This window comes from Rhinolophus hipposideros (assembly GCF_964194185.1).
Source record: "Rhinolophus hipposideros genome assembly, chromosome: 22".
Lineage (NCBI taxonomy): Eukaryota > Metazoa > Chordata > Mammalia > Chiroptera > Rhinolophidae > Rhinolophus > Rhinolophus hipposideros.
Window position 1 is genome coordinate 36,479,706 of NC_138068.1, and position 20,417 is coordinate 36,500,122.

At 37.4% G+C, this 20,417-nt stretch overlaps 1 protein-coding gene across 4 annotated transcripts in view; it reads left to right on the top strand.

Annotated features, from left to right (window-relative positions):
- MACROD2 (mono-ADP ribosylhydrolase 2) overlaps positions 1–20,417 on the top strand; it is a 2,186,605-nt gene that overhangs the window by 2,158,771 nt on the left and 7,417 nt on the right. For all 4 annotated transcript variants that reach the window (XM_081033481.1, XM_081033483.1, XM_081033484.1 and 1 more), the window contains 2 exons: positions 15,452–15,529; positions 18,892–18,960. In XM_081033481.1, coding sequence (XP_080889607.1) covers positions 15,452–15,529; positions 18,892–18,953 — 140 coding nt within the window. In that variant the 3' untranslated portion in view covers positions 18,954–18,960. The remainder of the gene's footprint in view (positions 1–15,451; positions 15,530–18,891; positions 18,961–20,417) is intronic.

Here is a 20,417-nt window from a genome sequence, read left to right on the forward strand (position 1 = left end):
GCAATTGTGGGGCCATTGATTATCCCATTCATCTCAACTTCCCAGACATTAAAATGTGGAAAAAAATGTGTCCTCAAGTCAATGACATACAGTAATGACAATTTAGCCACAAAACAGATACAACCTCTTTCCTACATAAGAAAATCTTAAGGAACACTCTTTCCCTTTCCCTCGGCACATGCATGTGTGCACTCGTGTGTTCACCCATACGTGGGCGCACACACACACACATACCATCACCACACCTCCAATAGAAGTCTTTTTATAATGGAGAACAGTTACTGGTATATCAGAACCTGTCTTCTTTCTTTCTGCGAGGTTAACAACCACACAAATAATCAGAGTTCAATTGAAGTCAGCCAAATAGCAACCAGATTAAATGCAACAGAACCAGAAAGCTAAAATTTTAAATTAAACTCTTGGTTTTTTTCTCCTTTAAAATGTGTGATCTTCAATCTTTTATTTGACAGTAACATATGGACTGGTATATATATATATATATCTTTAGAAAAGCATTGTGTCCTGAGATCAATAAATCAAAATTGTTTTGCTTCCTCCTCAAAAGTGAATTGTTATCTTGCTGAGGAGGTTATGTGACAGGATCTCTGGTTTAGTAAAATACATGAACAAAAAAAAAGGATTAAGATTTCTTTGCCTGAAAGGAAAAATTCTGGGTGTTATTTTTTCTATTACGGGAGAGTTTCCTGAATTGTCTCCTAGAAAAAAGAGATTAAATGTCAGGAGATAAAGCAAGTGCAAGGCCCATTATTTAGTGACAGCAGAGCCCATTCTCTCACTGGAGGCACAGTTTCCACACAGAGAATGATGTCAGAAAACTACAGAAGGAGTAGCTATGACAGTCTGAGAGAAAAGGCAGCCAAACAGAGGGCTAGGGATTTCTCGGTTATCAAAATTCTGGAACAAGCAAGAGATTCATGACTATAGAGAGAGCAGGGTGCCTAGAGATATCAGCAGTCAACACAAAAGCAAAATTCAGCAATCAGAAGTCAATCAAGCTATGAAGCAACAGGCGAGTAAGATACTTAGCACCCAGGGATTCAGGAAGAGTACTGAGCAATCCAGTGCTGTCAACTCAAAAGGCCTGTGCTGCAGCATGAATCCAGGAAGACTCCTGAGACCTGGGGGTGGGGGGGGGAGGAGGGGGGGTGACATCATCACAGACCCAACAACTGTTGATTGACCATCCCATTTACTCCTAGGGCTCCCAGATCCTCTGGTGCCCACAGAAGCCATGAACCTTATGCTGTTTAATTTTTAGAATATTTTCCCTGGATTCAAAACCAAGCCATCATGTACTTCTAACCCTAGTAGTAGGAATTCCAGAGTGACATTAACCTGGTTTTCCAGATTAAAGATGCAGGTGACACCGAATGAACCCATCTTTAAAAGGAGGATCAAACCACTGCGCTTCAAGTCTAAAATATTCTCTGGCAGGGGAATGTGGTCCATGTTACAGGACCCTGCAGATGCTATGAAAGGGGAGAGCCTCTGCATCACTATTTCTACTTAGCCTGCTGCCACTGACCACAGAGCAGTCCCAGGTATTAGACAAGGATTTATTATCTTCTCCATGAATAAGTTTGTGCTACCTTAACCCCGCCCAAGCCCTTTTGGGGATGTGGAAGACATTAACCCCACCCAAGCCCTTTTGGGGATATGGAAGACATTAAAGTCCATTGCTTTTAAATGAATTAGATTTGACCAAGCAGACCTATGAAAAAATATTCTGGGCCACTTCCCAAATTCCAGTCCCATTTCAGCTGCTTCCACAGGCTCTCTCACTACTGTCACGAGCATTGGGTGACATAGTGAAAATAGCCCAGGAGTGGACTTAGAACTTTTAGTTCCAACTTCATTCCTGGGTGTCCTGGGACAGCCACAACACTTCTCTGGGGTTTAGTGTCCACATCTGTGAAAGGGTTTTGTTGGACTGCAATATGGTCAAGGATCTGTTTTATTTCTTGAGGAAAGCAATCTTACTCAGATAATAACTGACAACAGTGACCTATAATCTAAAAGGGGAAGAAAACATCAACTTCTCACAGGTAACTTTGAATTCTCTTTGGTAAAGGCTTCTGGCTGAGTTTAATAGCAATTCTAGTTGCATGTTTAGTAAATGTGGCATACACAGTCTTTTAAGGGTGTGTGTGTGTGTGTGTGTGTGTGTGTGTTTGCTCTGGTAGTAATAAATTTTTGAAGGCATAAAAATTATTAACTCCAAATAAGTTCAAACATTAAGATACCAGTATCTGTAATAGGGCTTTGGGAAGAACAGCTGAATTGAAATGAGCTTTCATTTAATACCAGAAGTGTTTGACAATTTCTCCTAGTAGGAAAAATGTCTATCACTTTTCTTTGAAGCTGAAAGAATTGGTGTTGAGGGGCCATGACCAGAAGTGGAAGAGCTTAGCAGAACTGAACACACATCTGCCAGTTCAGAGCCCTCTAATAATTGACCTCTGGTGCTTCTGTAAATCAGCTAGTTATTTCTTGGATGCAGCTTTCTTCCTGGTGTAAATATCTAGTACTTCGGTCATGGACAAAGGAGATGCACTAGATTTTATTAAATGTTCAGAATAAATTGTGCTATTTAGGAAAATGTAACATACAAAGAAGAGAAAATCTAGGGGAAATAATGAAGAAATCTATAATTAGGAATGTATAAGATTAAATTATTCTTTGGCTAAAGAGCTGTATAAATAATCATGCAGGATTTCGACCCAAGCAGTCAAAAGTCCTTTCTCTTGGGAGCCTTAAAAGTGTATGATGAAGCTGCTGAGAATCCAGCTTTAGCTGTTTCCAGCAATAAGTTTCTTCCTTATGAAAGATTCCACATAAAGGACCATTGAAAAGCCCAAAGCTGCCCCACTGTGGCTCCTTACATAGTTAAAACCCTATTAAAGTGAAAGAATCAAGCAACTCCTCTGGAAAAAAATACATATCTCTGTGTTCACTAGGACCCTGCTGTGTACAGATTTATCTGGTTGCTGTGGAGAAACAAAAGCCACAAAGAGTGTGTGATGGTGTGTGGGGGAGTTTGAGAGACACCCAATTTGTATTGTTCCTGCTGCAAAGACTCTGATCTGAGACCAGCTCTGGCAGACCCCAGCTGAGAAGGACCTCCTTGCAGTCTTCATTCCTGCCAGGCCCTGGAGGGGCTGGGGAATGCATAATGAGACTGAATGAGAATTAGAAGCCTAATTGGGGCTTGGAAAAGGGAAAGAATAAGCCAGATGTGTAGAATGTGATCCGAAGCCAGCTCAGTTAAGCCAAACATGACACCTGGGAAGGCTTCAATGGTTATGATCACATACAGAGGATCATGAATGGCCTTTTAAATTTCTGTGGGAGCAGTACAACCAGCAAGAAAAGATGGAAGAAGAGAAAAAGGGCCAGGCCTAAGATAGTCAGGCAGGTCAAAGATGCTAAAACTGAGCCCTCCAGATGTTTTAAATACAGGATATATTTCTACCCATCCAAATGTTTGTTATAAGTGCAGAACATTTGAAACTGACTCAGTCATTCAGCTCCAGTTTAAATGTCATCTTGTTATCCAAGATTTTTCTTCACCCCCTTCAGAAAAGGTGAATCACTCTCTGTGCCTCCACAGTTCTTGGTTCATACCTTAGCCCTTGTCACATGGTTTGTGGGTAATTAGCTCTCTCTCTCTCTCTCTCTCTCTCTCTCTCTCTCACACACACACACACACACACACACACACATGTACAATCTTTGCTAGCTTATGAATTCCGTAAAGGCAGCAATATGCCTCATTCATTATGTATCCCATCACATGGTAGACACTGAAATACTGGTGGATATTTTGGGGGCTTTTCTTCCTAAATAGTGGGTTTCTGTAGATTGGTTATTCTGACAAAGTTAATGTGAATTTCCAAACCATTCTCAGAGTGACTTCATGGAGACACATCATCTGGTTAAACATAAAAAGAGAATTTATATGCATTGGGATCTCATGGCACCACTAGCTACTACCACCACCTTTCATCTCCTACTAAAGACAGCTTCTGATTTTGATTAAGCTAGACTATTCCCAATTAATATATGAAGAGGTATGTTGCCATGGAAAGTGTGTTTTGTAGAAACATGGGCATTTTCCATCACTATGATTCTGTCAGCTTAATCATTCATTATTTGATTTTGGAGAGGGAGCCATGGACATGTGTCTATAGTGTTTGTTAATGTGATGAAGAGAAGTAGAGTGGTCAAGTAGCAACTATAGTAGTGTTCTTTTTATTTTTTATTTTTTTGGGGTAGGGTCGGTGGCAGTGGTGGTGAATAGAATGGGTGACAGACAGATGGTTTATAAATATAACTTTGTTCCAAAGAAGTATGAACTAATGTAAATCAAGTGTGTCTGCTCAAGCTGCCATAACAAAATACCATAAAGTGGGAGGCTTAAACAATAGAAATTCATTGTCTTAGAATTCTAGAGGCTGAGAAGTCCAAGATCAAGGTGCTGACCAATTTGGTTTCTGGTGGGAGCTCTCTTTCTGGCCTGTATCCTCACATGTCACAGGGAGAGCTCTCTCTCTCTCTCTCTCTCTCTCTCTCTCTCTCTCTCTCTCTCTCTCCCTCCTTCTCTTCTTATAAGGCGACAGTCCTATTAGATTAGGGCCTCACCATTATCACCTCACTGAATTTTAATTACCTCCATAAAGGCCCAATCTTTATGTGACTTTAAATACAGTGACACTGGGGGTTGGGCTCCAACATATGAATTTGGTGGGGGGTCACAAACATTTAATCCATAACATCAAGTCTGATCAGAACTATTTTTGACAGATATTCCTGAAACCAGCTTCTGACAAGGGCCAGGTATATGTGGCACTGTAGGGAATACCCAGTCACACAAATCAAAGGGGTCTAGGCATCTGGTCTTGGGTTAAAATGGTGGTGTGGAGTCAGCTTTCAAACCTCTCTCCCCCAAACTCAACAGTATGAAAGCAGATAAGTAAAACACACAAGCAAAGAATATCAACAAAAACAGTAATCAGACAAAAGAACAGATGAGTAACCAGCAGAAGGAAAGACACATTTCTAGAAATACAGAAGGCATGAGCCTGGTATTGCCCTGAAGCAACCCCTAACTCCACCAGGCTCAGAAATAATCCCGAATAAGCTCTTACTAGCTACCATTTACCTGCCCAACTAGGAGAGGAAAAGCCGGACAAATTTCCACAGCACATAAAGTTAGGTGTGAACACCTTTTATTGCACCTTTCCCCCAAAGAGATAGGAAAAGCTGCTATAATTCTCCATTTCACTATCTCCTGCTGGGAAGAAAATGGAAGAGGAAAGGCAGACCAATAACAAATACCGAGAACTAATTACCTCTAGCAAAAAAACAATCATTTCACCAAATAGAAAACAAATGAGAAAATAAATAAGGCAAGATCTTTGAGGTGGGCAAGAAGCAGGAGAGGGAGTGCTCGAAAGGTGTAGGTGAAACCTCCTTGAAGAAGAAGCCCCCCTCCCCCTTTGAGGAATCTGTATAGGGTTTGCGTAAGGTTTATCATCTTCTGGTTGGGGAAGCTGAGAGAAAAAATAGCAAAAGAGAAGAGGGAAGCTCCCAGGCTGACTGTCTTGCTCTTAGAAAGGAAGTTCTAAGTCTCCTGATGAATTGAAAAAACTACCCAAACCCCAAGGATAGCCTCGCACTATGACAGACAGCAGTACAGACAAAGCAAGGTGAACCTAGGCTGGGCATGGGACACACTTGCTGAGAAATTCAGCATAATTAATGTGGTAAATGCTCTGGCTACTTTACAGCCCCGCCACCCCCACAAAGAAAACTCCCCAAAGAAAGCAGTTCTAGATAGCTCTTCGTGGATTAATCAAAAAGCCACACATACTATGAGAACAAGTAGCTTGCTAATATGTGCCATGCACCTCACCCTGCAAGCACACAAAAGCCATATCTTTTGTTTTTTTGAGAGGGAGAGACAGAGAGACAGAGACAGAGACAGAGAGAGGAGGAAGCAAGTAAACATGCAAGCCAACAAAAGACAGATAAAGACTTTATTATGGAAGAAAGATAACCCAAGAAAAACATTAAAATCCTCTACAATTGCTATAGAAGAACTTAGAAAGAACATTAAAGAGCTTTAAGATAAGATGATAAAATGGTATGATCTGAAATGTAAAAACCAAAGAGATAAATTTTCTCATTAGAGAAATAAATCAATTAAGAACAACAAAGACCAAATTACTAAAAAAGAAAAAAAGGCTTGAGATAATCACAGTGAAAAAGAACACAGAAACTCTAAAACAATTAGAGAAAAAATAATATATATGGAATAGAATAAACTGTGCTATATGGGAAGAACTGGTATTTGTGGAATTTAGAAGTCAACACATAAAAGAGTGAATTCCCTAAAATGAAGGGAAAATTGAATTGATGATCTAATGGGCAAACCATGTTCCAAAAAATCAATATCTAAGTTTCATCCTGAGAACACATTTTTGATGTTAATAAATATGAATAAAGAAAGAATTTTATAGCTATCTTGGCACATAGGTGTCACTTAAAAAACAATACCTAGGGTGATTGGATGGCTCAGTTAGTTAGAGCGCGAGCTCTCAACAGCAGGGTTGACTGTTCAATTCCCGCATGGGATGGTGGGCTGCGACCCCTGCAACTAAGATTGAAAACGGCAACTGGACTTGGAGCTGAGCTGCGCCCTTCACAACTAGATTGAAGGACAATGACTTGGAGCTGATGGGCCCTGGAGAAACACAGTGTTCCGCAATATTCCCTAGTAAAATAAAATAAAAATAATAAGAAAAACAATATCTAAAATTTTTAGAACAAAGCATAGTCAAATTTAATGTGTCTTAAAGAAAATCAAAGACATGACAATCCACGAGAAGATAATTGCAACATATTTGACAGAGAGTTAATTTTCTTAATTTATGAAGAATATATAAAAGTCAGTAAGGGGAAAAAAAATTAAGCAACCAAATAGGAAAATTGGTAAAATATAAGACCAAGTGACAAAAGAGAAAGGAAAGAAAGGAAGAAGGGAGAAAGGAAACAAAAAGGGGTGGAAAAGAAGAACAGGAGAGGTGAGGGAGAATGTGGACATCTACATGCCAAGAGGTATAAACTGAGAATGCCTGTGAAATGCAGGACAATGGGTTTAAAGCATCTGATTTATTTTAAGTACTGTGGTTAAAGGATTTAAGCATTAGTTTTTGAGCCAAAATAATCCATTCTTGGCCCTTATTATTTAAAACAGCCCATTTCCAATCAAAAATGTAAAGACTGAAAGAAAAACTGATACATACATTTTAATAAAATTTATATCTGAAGTTCGATTTTTTATGGAAGACTCTGGACCAACTTACCTTTAGCAAATTGAAAAGAAAGCGTCTTTTTTCAAAGCCAGAAAGAGAGAAATGTGTGGTATTTTATTTTTGATACCTATTTGTTCTTCATCTATAATGCAAAAAAGCTTATTATGAACGAGAAGAAGTAATAAAAAATATATACTTCTAAACAATAATAGTGCTTGCTCCTCTGAATGTTAATCCAGCTAAGCCAGATCTCTATTCCATTCATTTTCATTAAGCGTCATACATAGCAGGGACCTGATGTACAAAGGTCGGACAATTGAGTTCACGAACTTTCAACCGTGTGTTTACACAAGATGAATGAATGAATAAGTGATATCAGAAAAGAGAGAAATGTGATAAATTCTTGAATGATCAAAAAGAGGTGATTCAGCTAAGTTTGTGCGCTTCAGAGTCTCCAATGCAAAGATATCCAGAGGTAGATATTAAACTCATTGTTTCTCTTAGCCAACAAATAGTGATCAAGCATTTAATATAGTTAGTCATTATCTCATTTGATCCTCAAATGTTATAACGAAGGTATCATTACCTCCAGCTATAAGTGATAAAACTGGGACTCTGGGTGTGAACAGGACTTCTCCAAGATCACACAAAGGGAAATCCAGAGCTTGTATTTGAAACCAGCTCTGCCCACCTCTAGAGAATTACTCTCCATCCCCTTTCACTAATGGTGACACATCTGAGAAGGGTGACCAGAAATGGGCAGTCCTGAGGTTCATAATCTATTATGGGCAATAGAAAAGGAAGTTACAAAAATGAAACAAAACAAAGTCATATTTAAGGAGAGAAGCAATTTATTGAGCCTGATTTGTGGATTATTATGTGGTATTTGTTGTAGGAAAAGTGAGTAGTAAATCTTTGTTAAATGCTGCCTGATTTATTAGGCCTCCCTTCACTTTGGATGAATTTTCCTAAGAATAGATGTCTACTCCCGGCATCCTTACATATTATCACAGAACACCTGGATATGAAACCTGTATGCTACTCAAGCAGCTATGTAAATAGATAAGCCCATGCCATTTCCAAGGATTGGAATTTTCTTTTTGAGATTAAATATATTTAACTTATGGCTATAGCTACCACATCATTGAGAAGAGTGACTTTTAACATAGTTTTACATAGTGTTGGTGACTTGATTGTAAAGAGCAGTTTTGGGGGAAGTATCATTACAACAGTGTGCCACAGACTCACCTTCTCTTCATGTCCTGTATTTCCATTGAAACTGTTCTTCCTCCATAAATTGGTCTTCGATCTCTTTTCACTTAGTTGTACTTGGATTCTACACCTACAAAGTGAACTTGGCAACCTTAGGTAAAGTCTAATTGAGCTCATCTCCCCTAACAATTAGTAGCTTAAAAAGAACATAAATCAATGTCTATGCATACGGAGTAATAGCTTCTTTCCATTTGTCCTTGTAAGTTAAATATATGTGACAAATACCGTAAACTCTAAGACCGGTTATCTTCCATTTCAGTACCATTATGAGATTAGCAGAGGATTCTGCTGTATTAATCCTCTGTCAAGAGGATTCTCATCTGTATTCATTAGTTCAATGTTTCTCAAAGCTTCATACATGCACCATTTGTGATTCTGTAGATAATTTTAGGTGATATAGAAATTAACATATTTATTATAATGTGTTAAAATTCAGCATAAATCAAGCTGTAATTGCTATGGGACAAAATTAAAAGGCAATGTTAAAATTGAGTCAATTAGAATATATTATTAAATGTTTTAGCTAGCGCCATAATAATGCTACATAACAAACCATCTTCAATCTCTGGGGCTTAGAACAACAATCATATATGATTCTGTTCATGGATATGAGGATCAACCACATCAAGTCTGGAATAGGAAGGACATCAGGCTATGCGTTGAGCTCAGATCTTATTCTGCTTGGACCCACTGCTCCCAAAAGCATGTTCTTGGGGTAAAAGTCAGGAGTATAAGAGGGCAAGCCCCAATTATACAAATGTATGTCAAGGGTCTGTTTGACTCACTTGTCAAATTGGGCTAATATCCCATTGGCCAAAGCAAATTCCATGGACAAGCCTAACATCAAGGGACAGAGAAGTAGCCTCCTATAGGGATAGAAGACAGGAAATGAGCATTTCTGAACAATTACCTAATTAATTACATTAATAGTAAAATTAGAAAATAAACATGGCAAATGGTTATTTTCCATGGTTCAAGAATGCCTGCTTTGGGTCAACACAACTCTAATTCAATGCAATTCAATCCAGACAGGCCCTGTTCTTTATAGCTGCTGTGACAACTAAACAACTACCCATTCTGAGAGATAATTATTTGTAATTCTATTGATTTTGTGGAGTTTATTGTCAACAATAACCTCAAAAGAAGAACTTGAAGGATCCTCTAACATCTCTTCATGTTTATGTATTTAAAAATCTGGTTAATTGCATTCTATGTGCATCTCAGTATTTTTTCTTTGTGATGAGACCTGCTTCATTTATTACTTTTTTGTAATGCAGCTGACCTATAAAAGTTTATCATGATCAAGGCTTTGAGGAGAACAGTTGCCGTTGGTAAATGAAAATGAAAGCAGTGCTGAATGTTCAGACTCTTTCTATTTCAGCAACTTTTATCTCCTGCTAGGAGCCCTGAAATGTACCTCTTATTTGTGTTTCAAGCAGCAGCAATCAAAATGGGGGAGGGAAAGGCAAACTGGATGGAATAAATAGGCTGTAGAGGCAATTTTTGTTTTGATCAGATTCTGTTGTCTGTGTGAAATGGACTCATTTCTCTGAGGCACTCAGTTGCATTGCTCAGCAGGAGAGAAGCCGTTCAGGTAATAGCAGTTCTACAGGCATGTCAGAGTAACAACTATCTATCATTCCTTTTCCTCTTTTCCAATACACCACCCTCACACACACACACAAACATACACGTGCGCATGCTCACTCATGTGCACGTGCATATTCACATAATTAGACCACTATGTACAGTCACATGTTCATACCACATGCACACCCATATATGCATGCATTCATGCACCCTCATGATATTAAATAAATAATGTCTACCAAACATACCTTTAGAGTCTTTGAAAGCAAATATAACAAACTACGCCTCACTCTGCTCCTAGAACCTAGCAGTGTACAGAACTACAACCTTGATTTCTGTTTTTCTCTCTCCTGGATCTCAAACCTGCCATTGCATCTCATGCAAATCTATTCCGATATGGTGGCACAACCCAAGAATTCTCATATGAATGTATTGTATTATAGCATAATTAAGGTGGAAAGACAAAACATTGGGCAGAAACTTAAATATTTACTACTTTCTGATTTGCCTTTTGGGTTATGCTTTCTTCAACTCCTTCCTTCCTCTCTCACCCAACTCTTAAAAGTGTTTTTGTATGCTCCTTCATTTTCATTGAGCATTGTTTAATAGACTAGCATCTTGACTATTAGGAAGTTTCCCACTATGTCAGAGAGGTTTCTCCATAGTAATATCACCTGGTTATTGTCATTGATAGTAATGAGTTTGAAAGGGATTTACTGGAAGAATCAGCCACAGGTATCTCTAGATCACATCATCAAAAACCTGGAGAGAAAGTCCCGGAAGTAGTGTTTAATTAGTTTTAGGTCAATTAATTTTCCTTCCACAGTAATCATTTCTTATAAAAATAACAATACTGTTACATTTTAATTAGTTTTGATGGTTTACCAGAGAGTTAGACAAGAGAGTTAAAACATTTTATAGTTATTTTAATATTGAAAAAGCCAAGGCTTTTAAATACTATGAGATTTGGTTAGTCATTCAAAAAGTTAAGTGGCCAGCTAGGATATTCTCTTTTGTGTCCTATCTCTTTGTGTTTTGCTCACTTTCTGTTGGATTCCCTGTGTTTTCTGTTATTTTTTATATTGATTTCTTTGTGTATTACTGTGTTTCCCCAAAAATAAGACCTAGCAGGACCATCAGCTCTAATGCATCTTTTGGAGCAAAATTAATATAAGACCCTGTTTTATATTACATTATATTATATAAGACCAGTCTTATACTATAGTAATATAAGACCCGGTATTATATTATATTACATTATATTATTATATAAGACTCAGTCTTATAGTAAAATAAGACCGGGTCTTACATTATTTTTTGTTGCAAAAGATACATTAGAGCTGATGGTCTGACTAGATCTTATTTTTGGGGAAACATGATAGTACAAGTGTCTTTTGTAAATGACCTGAATTGAAAATATATTCTTCCACTCTGGCTTATTTTGTAATCTCTTAATGTGTGTTTTGATATACTAATGATACTAATTAATGTTTTCCAGATTATTAGTCTTTCCCTAATGGTTGGTGCTTTGTTTTTCCTGTGTAAAAAAATTTTGCCTAATGTTGTGAAGGCCTTTTTCCATGTTACCTTTCACAGTTAGTTCTACAATTTACCTGGCATTTATTTTTTAGTATGGTGAAAACTATTCCTTCAGGGTAGGTCTACTGATAACAAATTTCACTATTTTTTTTTCCTGAAAATGTTTTTTTATTTCAAATTGAATTTTGAACGTAACAAAATTTTATATTGGCGACTTTTTCTTTGAGTACTTTCAAGATGTGGTTGCATTGTCTCTGGCTTCCATTATTTTTGCTGAGAAGTTATCTATATATCTTATTGTTATTATTTTGAAGTTAATGGATTTTTATTCAGTAGATAATTTCATATATTTTTTAACCTTGGTTTTTAGCAGTTTTACAAAGATTGGCCTATGTGAGGTTTTCTTTGTATTAATTATGCTTGTGGATCATAACACTCTTGAAACAGTGGTTTAACATCTTAACCTTAATTTGGAGGAAATTATCAGCCATTATCTTTAAGAATATTGCTTTTTGCACATTACATATATGATAGACCCTATCTCATATGTTTACTAACTCTTTGTGTATTTTTCATCTGTACTTTATTTTAATTCTAACCTAGTTTTCAGTTTACTAATCCCTTCTTTGGTTGTGTCTACTTGCTGCCAAATACACTTGTTGAATTTTTAATTTCAATTATTGTATATTTTTCACTTCTAGGATTTACATCTTACTTTTTTTAATAGTTTCCAGTTATCTAACCAACTTCTTTACCAAGAACATTTTCCAACTTGACATCCAGTTCTTAAACATATTAATCATTATTTTAAAGTGTGTCTAAAATACCTGGATCACTAATATGTCTCTATCTGTTTTCAGTGATTCATTTTTGTTCTTTTGGAATGCTACATTATATTTTTATTATTATTGCTGAATGTAGGACATTTTGTGCAAAACATTGTAGAGATAACTTGAGTCTCTAGGTAGTTTAATCTTTTTCCAAAGAGGATTTTTTTTTTTTTGCTTCTACAAGCAGGTAAGACAGAACAGAGCATTGTAATCTAATTAGGAATTGAATTGATTAAAAGTTGGACTTTAGTTTTTGGTTTTGTTTTCTGTTTTGTTTTTGTTTTGAAGTTGATCGGAGGCTTTAATTTTGGTCCTTGTTATTCAGTAAGCAACATACACAAAACATTTTCTTTATCTCTGCCTCAAACAGCAAAAGTTGCATCCAGGCCTAAAATGGAAGACACATGTAGTGGAGGACTTTGTAGAGAAAAGATAACAGGTGAGATCTCTGCTTATCCTAGCTTAGGTGAAGGTAGAATAGGAAAAGTATATAAGTACAATATTCCAAGACTCTGTTCTTCAAAGCTGAGGCCTGCAGGAGAAGGGATAGCCAAAAGGACACAAAACTACCCAGCTTGACAATCTGAAGAAATCAAGCTGATGGACTTCACTTTTTTAAAGAGCTGGTTTATTTCAAGTTCATCCTTGCTCCAAGAGTATAACTCTTCAGAAAACCCAACAGAAAACTTGAAGTACTTACCAGGGCAACTCTTTCTCGGTAGGCCCTGACCTCCAAATTTTTTTCTTCCCTTCTATCCCAGCTCCCCCAATCCTCATAAGACCTCTGGAGGCTCTGTTCAACTTCTCGGCACATGTGGAATGTCAGACTCTCCATTTTGCACCTCCTCAAGTTTGTGCTGCATTGATGGCTCTCTGGTGCCGTAAAATAGTGTCTTATAGAATCTGTCCAGTGTTTCTAGATGTTCTTGGTGGGAGGGTTAGTTTACATCACAGTAGTCCACCTTAGGCAGAAATTCCTTTCTCAGTGTGATTTTAATTTGCATTTCCTTCATTATTAGCTTTTCACATGACTACAGGCCTTTTTTTTTAATGAACTGTTTGTTAAGTTTCTTGATCAATTTTCTATCAGATTCTTGATCTTCTTCATCTCTATTTTAGAAGGTTTTTTTTATGTATTAAAGATATTAACCCTTGTCTATGATAAAAGGTATAAATATATTTCCTCAATTTGTAATCTTTATTTTTTGAACATTACTTATGGTATGTTTTTCATCCAAAATTTTATTATGTTTATACAAAGTCAAATATTTCCAGTTTTTGGTTATTACTTCTGTGTTTTGAGGCATAATTAGCCAAGATTTTCTGCTCCTGGTCTTAGAGAGAAATTCATCAATTTTTTTTGTTTGTTTGTTTCTTATTTTCTGTATTTGTGTCTTTAAGGAATGTGTTGATGAGCAATTGAAAAACAGTCCTCTTTCTAGAATTGGCAGAGTGAGAAAGGAAATGATACAGTATTAAGTCCAGCTGGAAGTTTCAAGTTTTGTTTTCTCTTCCCCAACCTCATCCTTAGGAACTAATGAAAAGAACTCATGGACACAATTACTTTCATATTGTCCTTGAAGGGCTCAGAAGCTTATGAGTAATTTTTTTTGTTTCTTCCTGTGTTAGCCTTTTCCTGACTTCCCTTATCCATTCTCTTATCATCAGTATTACTTTGATGTCTCCCAAATAAGTACATGTCTAATTTATAATTTTCTTCCTCAGCCCTGGATACAAAAGTTTCTTTGGCATCTCCAATGAAGTGACCCAACACTTCACACTTCAAATTTAAAATGCCTTTCTTCCCTTCCTATACTCTGCTTGCTTTATATGTCTTCAAGTACTGATCTCCCTACCATCCATCTACCCAGGCTCAAAGATTGTCACCTTTGAGTCATATTTCTTGATTGTAAGCTTCAGTAAATCATTACCAAGAGTGCAATTTCTATCTTTGAAAGTATATTCCTTTGAAGGGATTCTAAACTGCACATTTCCCATCCTTGCTTCATCCTCACCCACAGGCACACCGAATTTAACATACTGCAGGCACAATAAGTACTCATGTAATTAAAATGAATTTAACCATTTATACGAAAAACTACAGAAATAATTGAAACTTTGAAACTATGGATTTCCCAGCGCATGATCTACATCTGTTTTTGCATTTTCAAATGCCCTAGCTCTTCAAGTTATGAAAGCAAAATAGATATTTAACTAAGAAGTCAGAAGATATTGTCCTTTTGGCTATGTGGAAAATTTCTTGCAATGAAAAAAAAAAAAAAAGAACCCCTTACTGTTACACTTAAGCATGTTATACAGCTTTAGTTACAGCAAATGGATGACAGGCCTTCTGAAACTGTGCAAGCAGAGAACAATCACGGAAATTAACTAAAGACTGGATTCTCAGCAATCCAAAATGGCAGCATCTGTGAAGGTCTCCTAGGGAAGCAACTAAACCATTCATGTGTGTTTAAATGAATAACCTCACTGCCAGGAGAATGAATCTTTCTGCTTTCAGGCACGCCTAAGGCAAAGTAGGTTTTCTTTCTTTTTCTCTTCAAAGATTAAGCTACATAAACTCACATATATACAAATTTTCCTAAATTTAAATCATAGGTTGTTCTGATTAAACCAAGAACCAGATTTCTAATTTGAGAAATTGTGTACGTATGTACGTGATTCTCTCCCAAATCTGAGAATTTAGAAGATGACAGCACTAAAGTATTCAAAGCAACTATTTCCTCCTTTAACTTTTTCTGCAAAAGAAGTTGAATCCCAAGAGTATTTTTAAATTTAAGAAGGCAACGGAGGGTGACAGAACAATTGGCAGTCAGGTTGTTCTAATTCTATATTAATCAAGAACTTCTTATTTCACTCTTTCAGCTCAAGGCGAGGACACGCCTAGAGTTTCTGTGAAAAGAGAAGGCTCCTGCGACACAGAAAACTGTACAAGTCCTGATGGTAAGGATCGTAAGTGATTTGAGCTCATACAGAATACAAATCTGGCACATTTTCTGTGTGTTATGTAGGATTAAGGGAGCTATCCTATGAATCAACATATTCAGTTAGAACAAGGTGAAGTTAAAAAAACATTTTCTACTAAGAACCAATAAAATTGGTAGCCTTTTTAAAACACTGACACTAGCTCAGTTTAAAAAAACAGCATGTACTTTAGTTCAATCATACCTTACAAGACTGAGGCCACACTAGGTAAATCCAAGGCTAAGCTGGACTGAAGTCTAGCTGGTGAACCTCACTGACGTCTGCAAAAAGTGCTTATTTACCTATCACCCCTGCTCCCATCTGGAGCCCTGGCTTGAGTTTTGGCTAAGGTTATTCTTACACCTTCATCACTCTGCCTCAGTGTATCACATCAGATGGCTTGGCCAAAATCATAGCAAGTCTTTAAAAGCACTTTAGAAATAAATTCACAAAATGTTTTTGTTTTTTTTTTTTAAAGTCCCATCTCATTTTGAAATCGTCTGAAGATTCTGAGCCTCAAGAATATGAACATGTTCTTACCCATGCACAACATACTCTTGATATTTTATAATTTGCATTGCAAAACTACTATTTGAGCATACATGATTTACTAAACATTTATTTAATTCTATGCCCCAAAGAGCTTAAGTGAACCAGAATTGGTCAGTGAACTATTTATATATTTGTGTGTGTGTGTGTATATGTATATACACAAGATATATATATCTTGCAGTTTCAGTTGTTTTAGCCCTCTCCCCCTAAAAAAAGGAAATTACTTTGAGTTGATAATGCCTTTGGGAAAAATTCAGCTACTGGTACTTGGTCGTTTTAAATAGAGTTCCCCGTAGTAGTTGGTATTCCACCCTGTTATAGCCCCTTTTGCACAAACTGGTTTTTTTATAGACCCTTTTGCACAAACCGATTTTTTACCCATGAGCATACATTATCTAGGAGAATGGTGTTCAAAAAGAACACCAGGGCCAGCCCGGTGGCTCAGGCGGTTAGAGCTCCATACTCCTAACTCCGAAGGCTGCAGGTTTGATTCCCACATGGGCCAGTGGGCTCTCAACCACAAGGTTGCCAGTTTAATTCCTCTAGTCCCACAAGGGATGGTGTACTCTGCCCCCTGCAACTAAGATTGAACATGGCACCTTGAGCTGAGCTGCCTCCGGATGGCTCAGTTGGTTGGAGTGCGTCCTCTCAACCACAAGGTTGCTGGTTTCGACTCCCACAAGGGATGGTGGGCTGTGCCCCTGCAACTAGCCACGGCAACTGGATCTGGAACTGAGCTGCGCCCTCCACAACTAAGATTGAAAGGACAACAACTTGACTTGGAAAAATGTCCTGGAAGTACACACTGTTCCCCAGTAAAGTCCTGCACCCCTTCCCCAATAAAAAAAATAAATAAATAACAATAATTGCAAAAACCACATTTTTTTTTTTTAAAGAACACCAGATCCGTCCATTAAAAGCCAACCCATGGTAGTCATGCTCAATTGAACAAAACCTGCCCCAGCCTAATTGTAATTCTATAGATATGGTTCTTAACTAGGTCTTTACAAAGCATGTTCTAAAGAATATCAGGCCCATACAATGCTCACCGAATAAAAGGGAAATAAATGTGGGAAATACTGAGTATTAGCCGTCACTTGGAGATTCACCATGCATCTTTTAGGCTCTAAGAAGTCTCAGATGTAAAGAAACTTATTAACATTGTTTGAAGTTGCTTTTTCAAACATATTTGATCATGGAAAGCTTTTTATAGTAGCATTTGTTAATAAATTTTGGACCTAGTGACCCCTGGGTTGGAGGAAGAAACAGGAAAGGAATGCTCTACTATATTTTATTCTGTATGCTCACACACTGAGATGGACGAACTTATAATAACTTTGTAGACCAAGACTGAAAGTACACATACTATTCTCCTTGTATAGGTAGAATTACTGCATCTAGTCAGTTTACACCTGGGTTTAGAATGAGCTCACACATCATTAGAAACCCAGACTACTGTGGAGGTGAGAACAAAACCTGCTTTTAAAACCTTCCTCCTTCAGAGAGAGTTGAGTGGGATGCCATACAATGTCATTGCTTCTTTGGGGTGTGAAAAACAGCATCTGCCACTATTTTACTTGAGTCGAGCTTTCATGTTCAAGAAAAAGAGACTTGGGTGGTTGATTCTGTGCAAATAAATGAAGGCTACCCAAATGAGAAAACACAGATTTCTTAATTGAGCTTATAAGAGTGTCAGCCATTATCACTTGTGTTTGGCCAACTCAAAGTCGGGCAATGAAGTGGGAAACCTTTATAATTAATAAAAGGGAAGGCTCATAGCATCCTCTGATTGGAGATTGTTGTCATGGGGAAGGAAACTTCGGCTAACTAGAAGTGGGGCATCTTAGGTGACTGGCTTGGGAACATACTTTGCTTTTCCTAGTTGGCCCTACTATGTAGAAAGTGTGGGGCAAAATATAGGGAATCTGGCAGTCCCTGACCATCCTGAGCTGATTGCTGCAGAGGCTGTGGTTTTGTTGCCCAGGCTGGTTACTGCAGAGATTTTAAGTTGGAACTCTATTGCTGTATATGGTCTGGCCATTCTCCATTTATATATTGTCTCTCACTTTATAATATGGGCTTTGATGCTTTAAAAATATCATCCTAATTACACCTACTGACCCTTGAAAATTTCCAGTGATTGCTTTGTCTGTGCTTCACTACTTCTGAACAATGGCAGTAATTATGCATTCTATTTTTATGCAAATGCTCACAGAGAAAAATACACACAGTAAAGTAAAAACACAGGTTTTGTCTTATCATTGCTGTGTGATCTGGTTAGATGTTCTGCTTTTCTAGTTCATGGGGTCCACTGCCACTATACCCATTGGCAAGTTTACAGGGTCTGTTTTGAATTTCAAAATTGAAAACATGGCAAAACAAAGAAGCCTATTGACATAGCTGTTTGAGAGGGAACTGTTTACCTTTCTGCAGATCAATGCTCTCTTTTGCTTTGTTTTATCTTTATTGTCTTAGACTACTATTAACAGCTTTGAATTTACCTAAGGATGGTAATAAATATACCCAAATGTCAACCCAAAAATGAATGGCTGGTATAAAATGACAACTCAGTTTCTACAGTTCAGTAAAGATGTAATTCTGCCCTCCCCATTCCTGACTCGTAAAAATCAACAGAAATGGTCCCAAAATCTTAAATAAATGAAAATGAACTGAAAAGAGGTGTAAGATAGGAAATCAAAAAAGTATCTACTCATAGACCATTTTAATGTGCTTAAGAGATTTGGGTTTAATAAATATTTATCCTTTTTTGTTTCCCTTTCTGGTTATAGTTGAAATGAATAGTCAGGTTGACACTGTAAATGACCCAACAGAGAGTCAGCAAGAAGATTAACTAATAGGTAAGTGCCTCTGTTGTGAGATTTTCAACTGACTGCAGTGGCCATAGGAACTGTTTGTAAATAGCATACTGGATTTCCCTCGGCTCTACCAAGTCCCATAGCATGGCTCAGACTAAACTTTAAAATCATTATACCAAATAACAGTGTAAGGAACAAGTATTACCCTAGAAGCTTGCTATCTTTAAGGGGAATAGATAAGCCACAGCATATTCAAATTATGCAGTACTTTGGTTTTCTGAGCTTTGACATCAAGAAAAAATGTCTTCCTATCAATCTCACCCTCTGGCCTCCTGGAGTGATCAAATTATTTTAGCCACCCCAAGCTGATTCTGAAGTATTGCTTTTTCCATAAATTACCTGCTGAGTTGTTTTAGTATATCTGTTTTTAAGTGTAACACTAAATGTTTGCCCTGGAGAATGTGTAAAAGCCCTTGAGTGTGTTTGGGCAGAAAGAAGCCAGTGTTATGTTCTAACCTCTCACTCCACTGCCTGTAGACTCCTTTGTCTGTACAAAGGAGTTGAATGAGCCTCAGGGAACTCCCCAGGAAAATAAAAGTTTGGGCCAGACCATATTTAGGAGATTTTCCAGACCAACATTCTAACTCTCTCAGCAGAGACTGAAGTATATCTAGAATGATGAGTGGTCTGTAACCCTTTTCCATATCTTGAGGGCCAGTGAGAAGAATTAGAGGAAAGAAGTCAGGCTTGCCATTCCAATTCCTAGCTTAAATTACTTAGCTGTGGGGCGGGGGGGGGGGGGGAGGAGTGTGGAATAAATGAATCGTGGGTCATCCAGCATACGACAAAAATGTGTTGACACCTTTGCCTCCCAGAACCTCCTTGCACTCCCTGTATCTTCTCAATAGGTCTCTACACTCCCCCAAGAGGTCGTGCTGCACCAGACTCTTGAGGTGCTGCATCATCACATAATAAAGTTTGAGAATGTGTGAAAGTACACACACATCTGTCCTTCATATCATGGTCTTGAACATCATTTACAACTAAATATAATAGCATTTGTGTAATACATGTATAGCATAGAACTGCTAAAAATTATAAACACACGCAAACATTGTCTTATAAACATTTCTTCTGTTTTTTGTTAACCTTGTTCATGTATTTTAAGTATCTTGCTAAGCAGCACAAAAAATATGGTAGAGGAGTATGCATTAAAAATTAGTGAAGTGAGACTAAACCTGAAAATTTTAAATACAAGGTCTTCAGCATTGCCTTACCTTTTGCCCTTTGGTTGACAACAAACTATAGGTTCCTTGTCTAGATTTTTTTTCTTACAGAAACTATTATTTTCCTATGTGATCAATATATAGATAACATAGTACCAGGACAAACCTGTTTTCTTTGGTAAATGTCAAAACATTTTCCTTCTTGACCATCAACAACCAATTTATACCTTTACCCTAATGAGTAAGTTGTCAAAATGTAAAGTTCAAAATTAG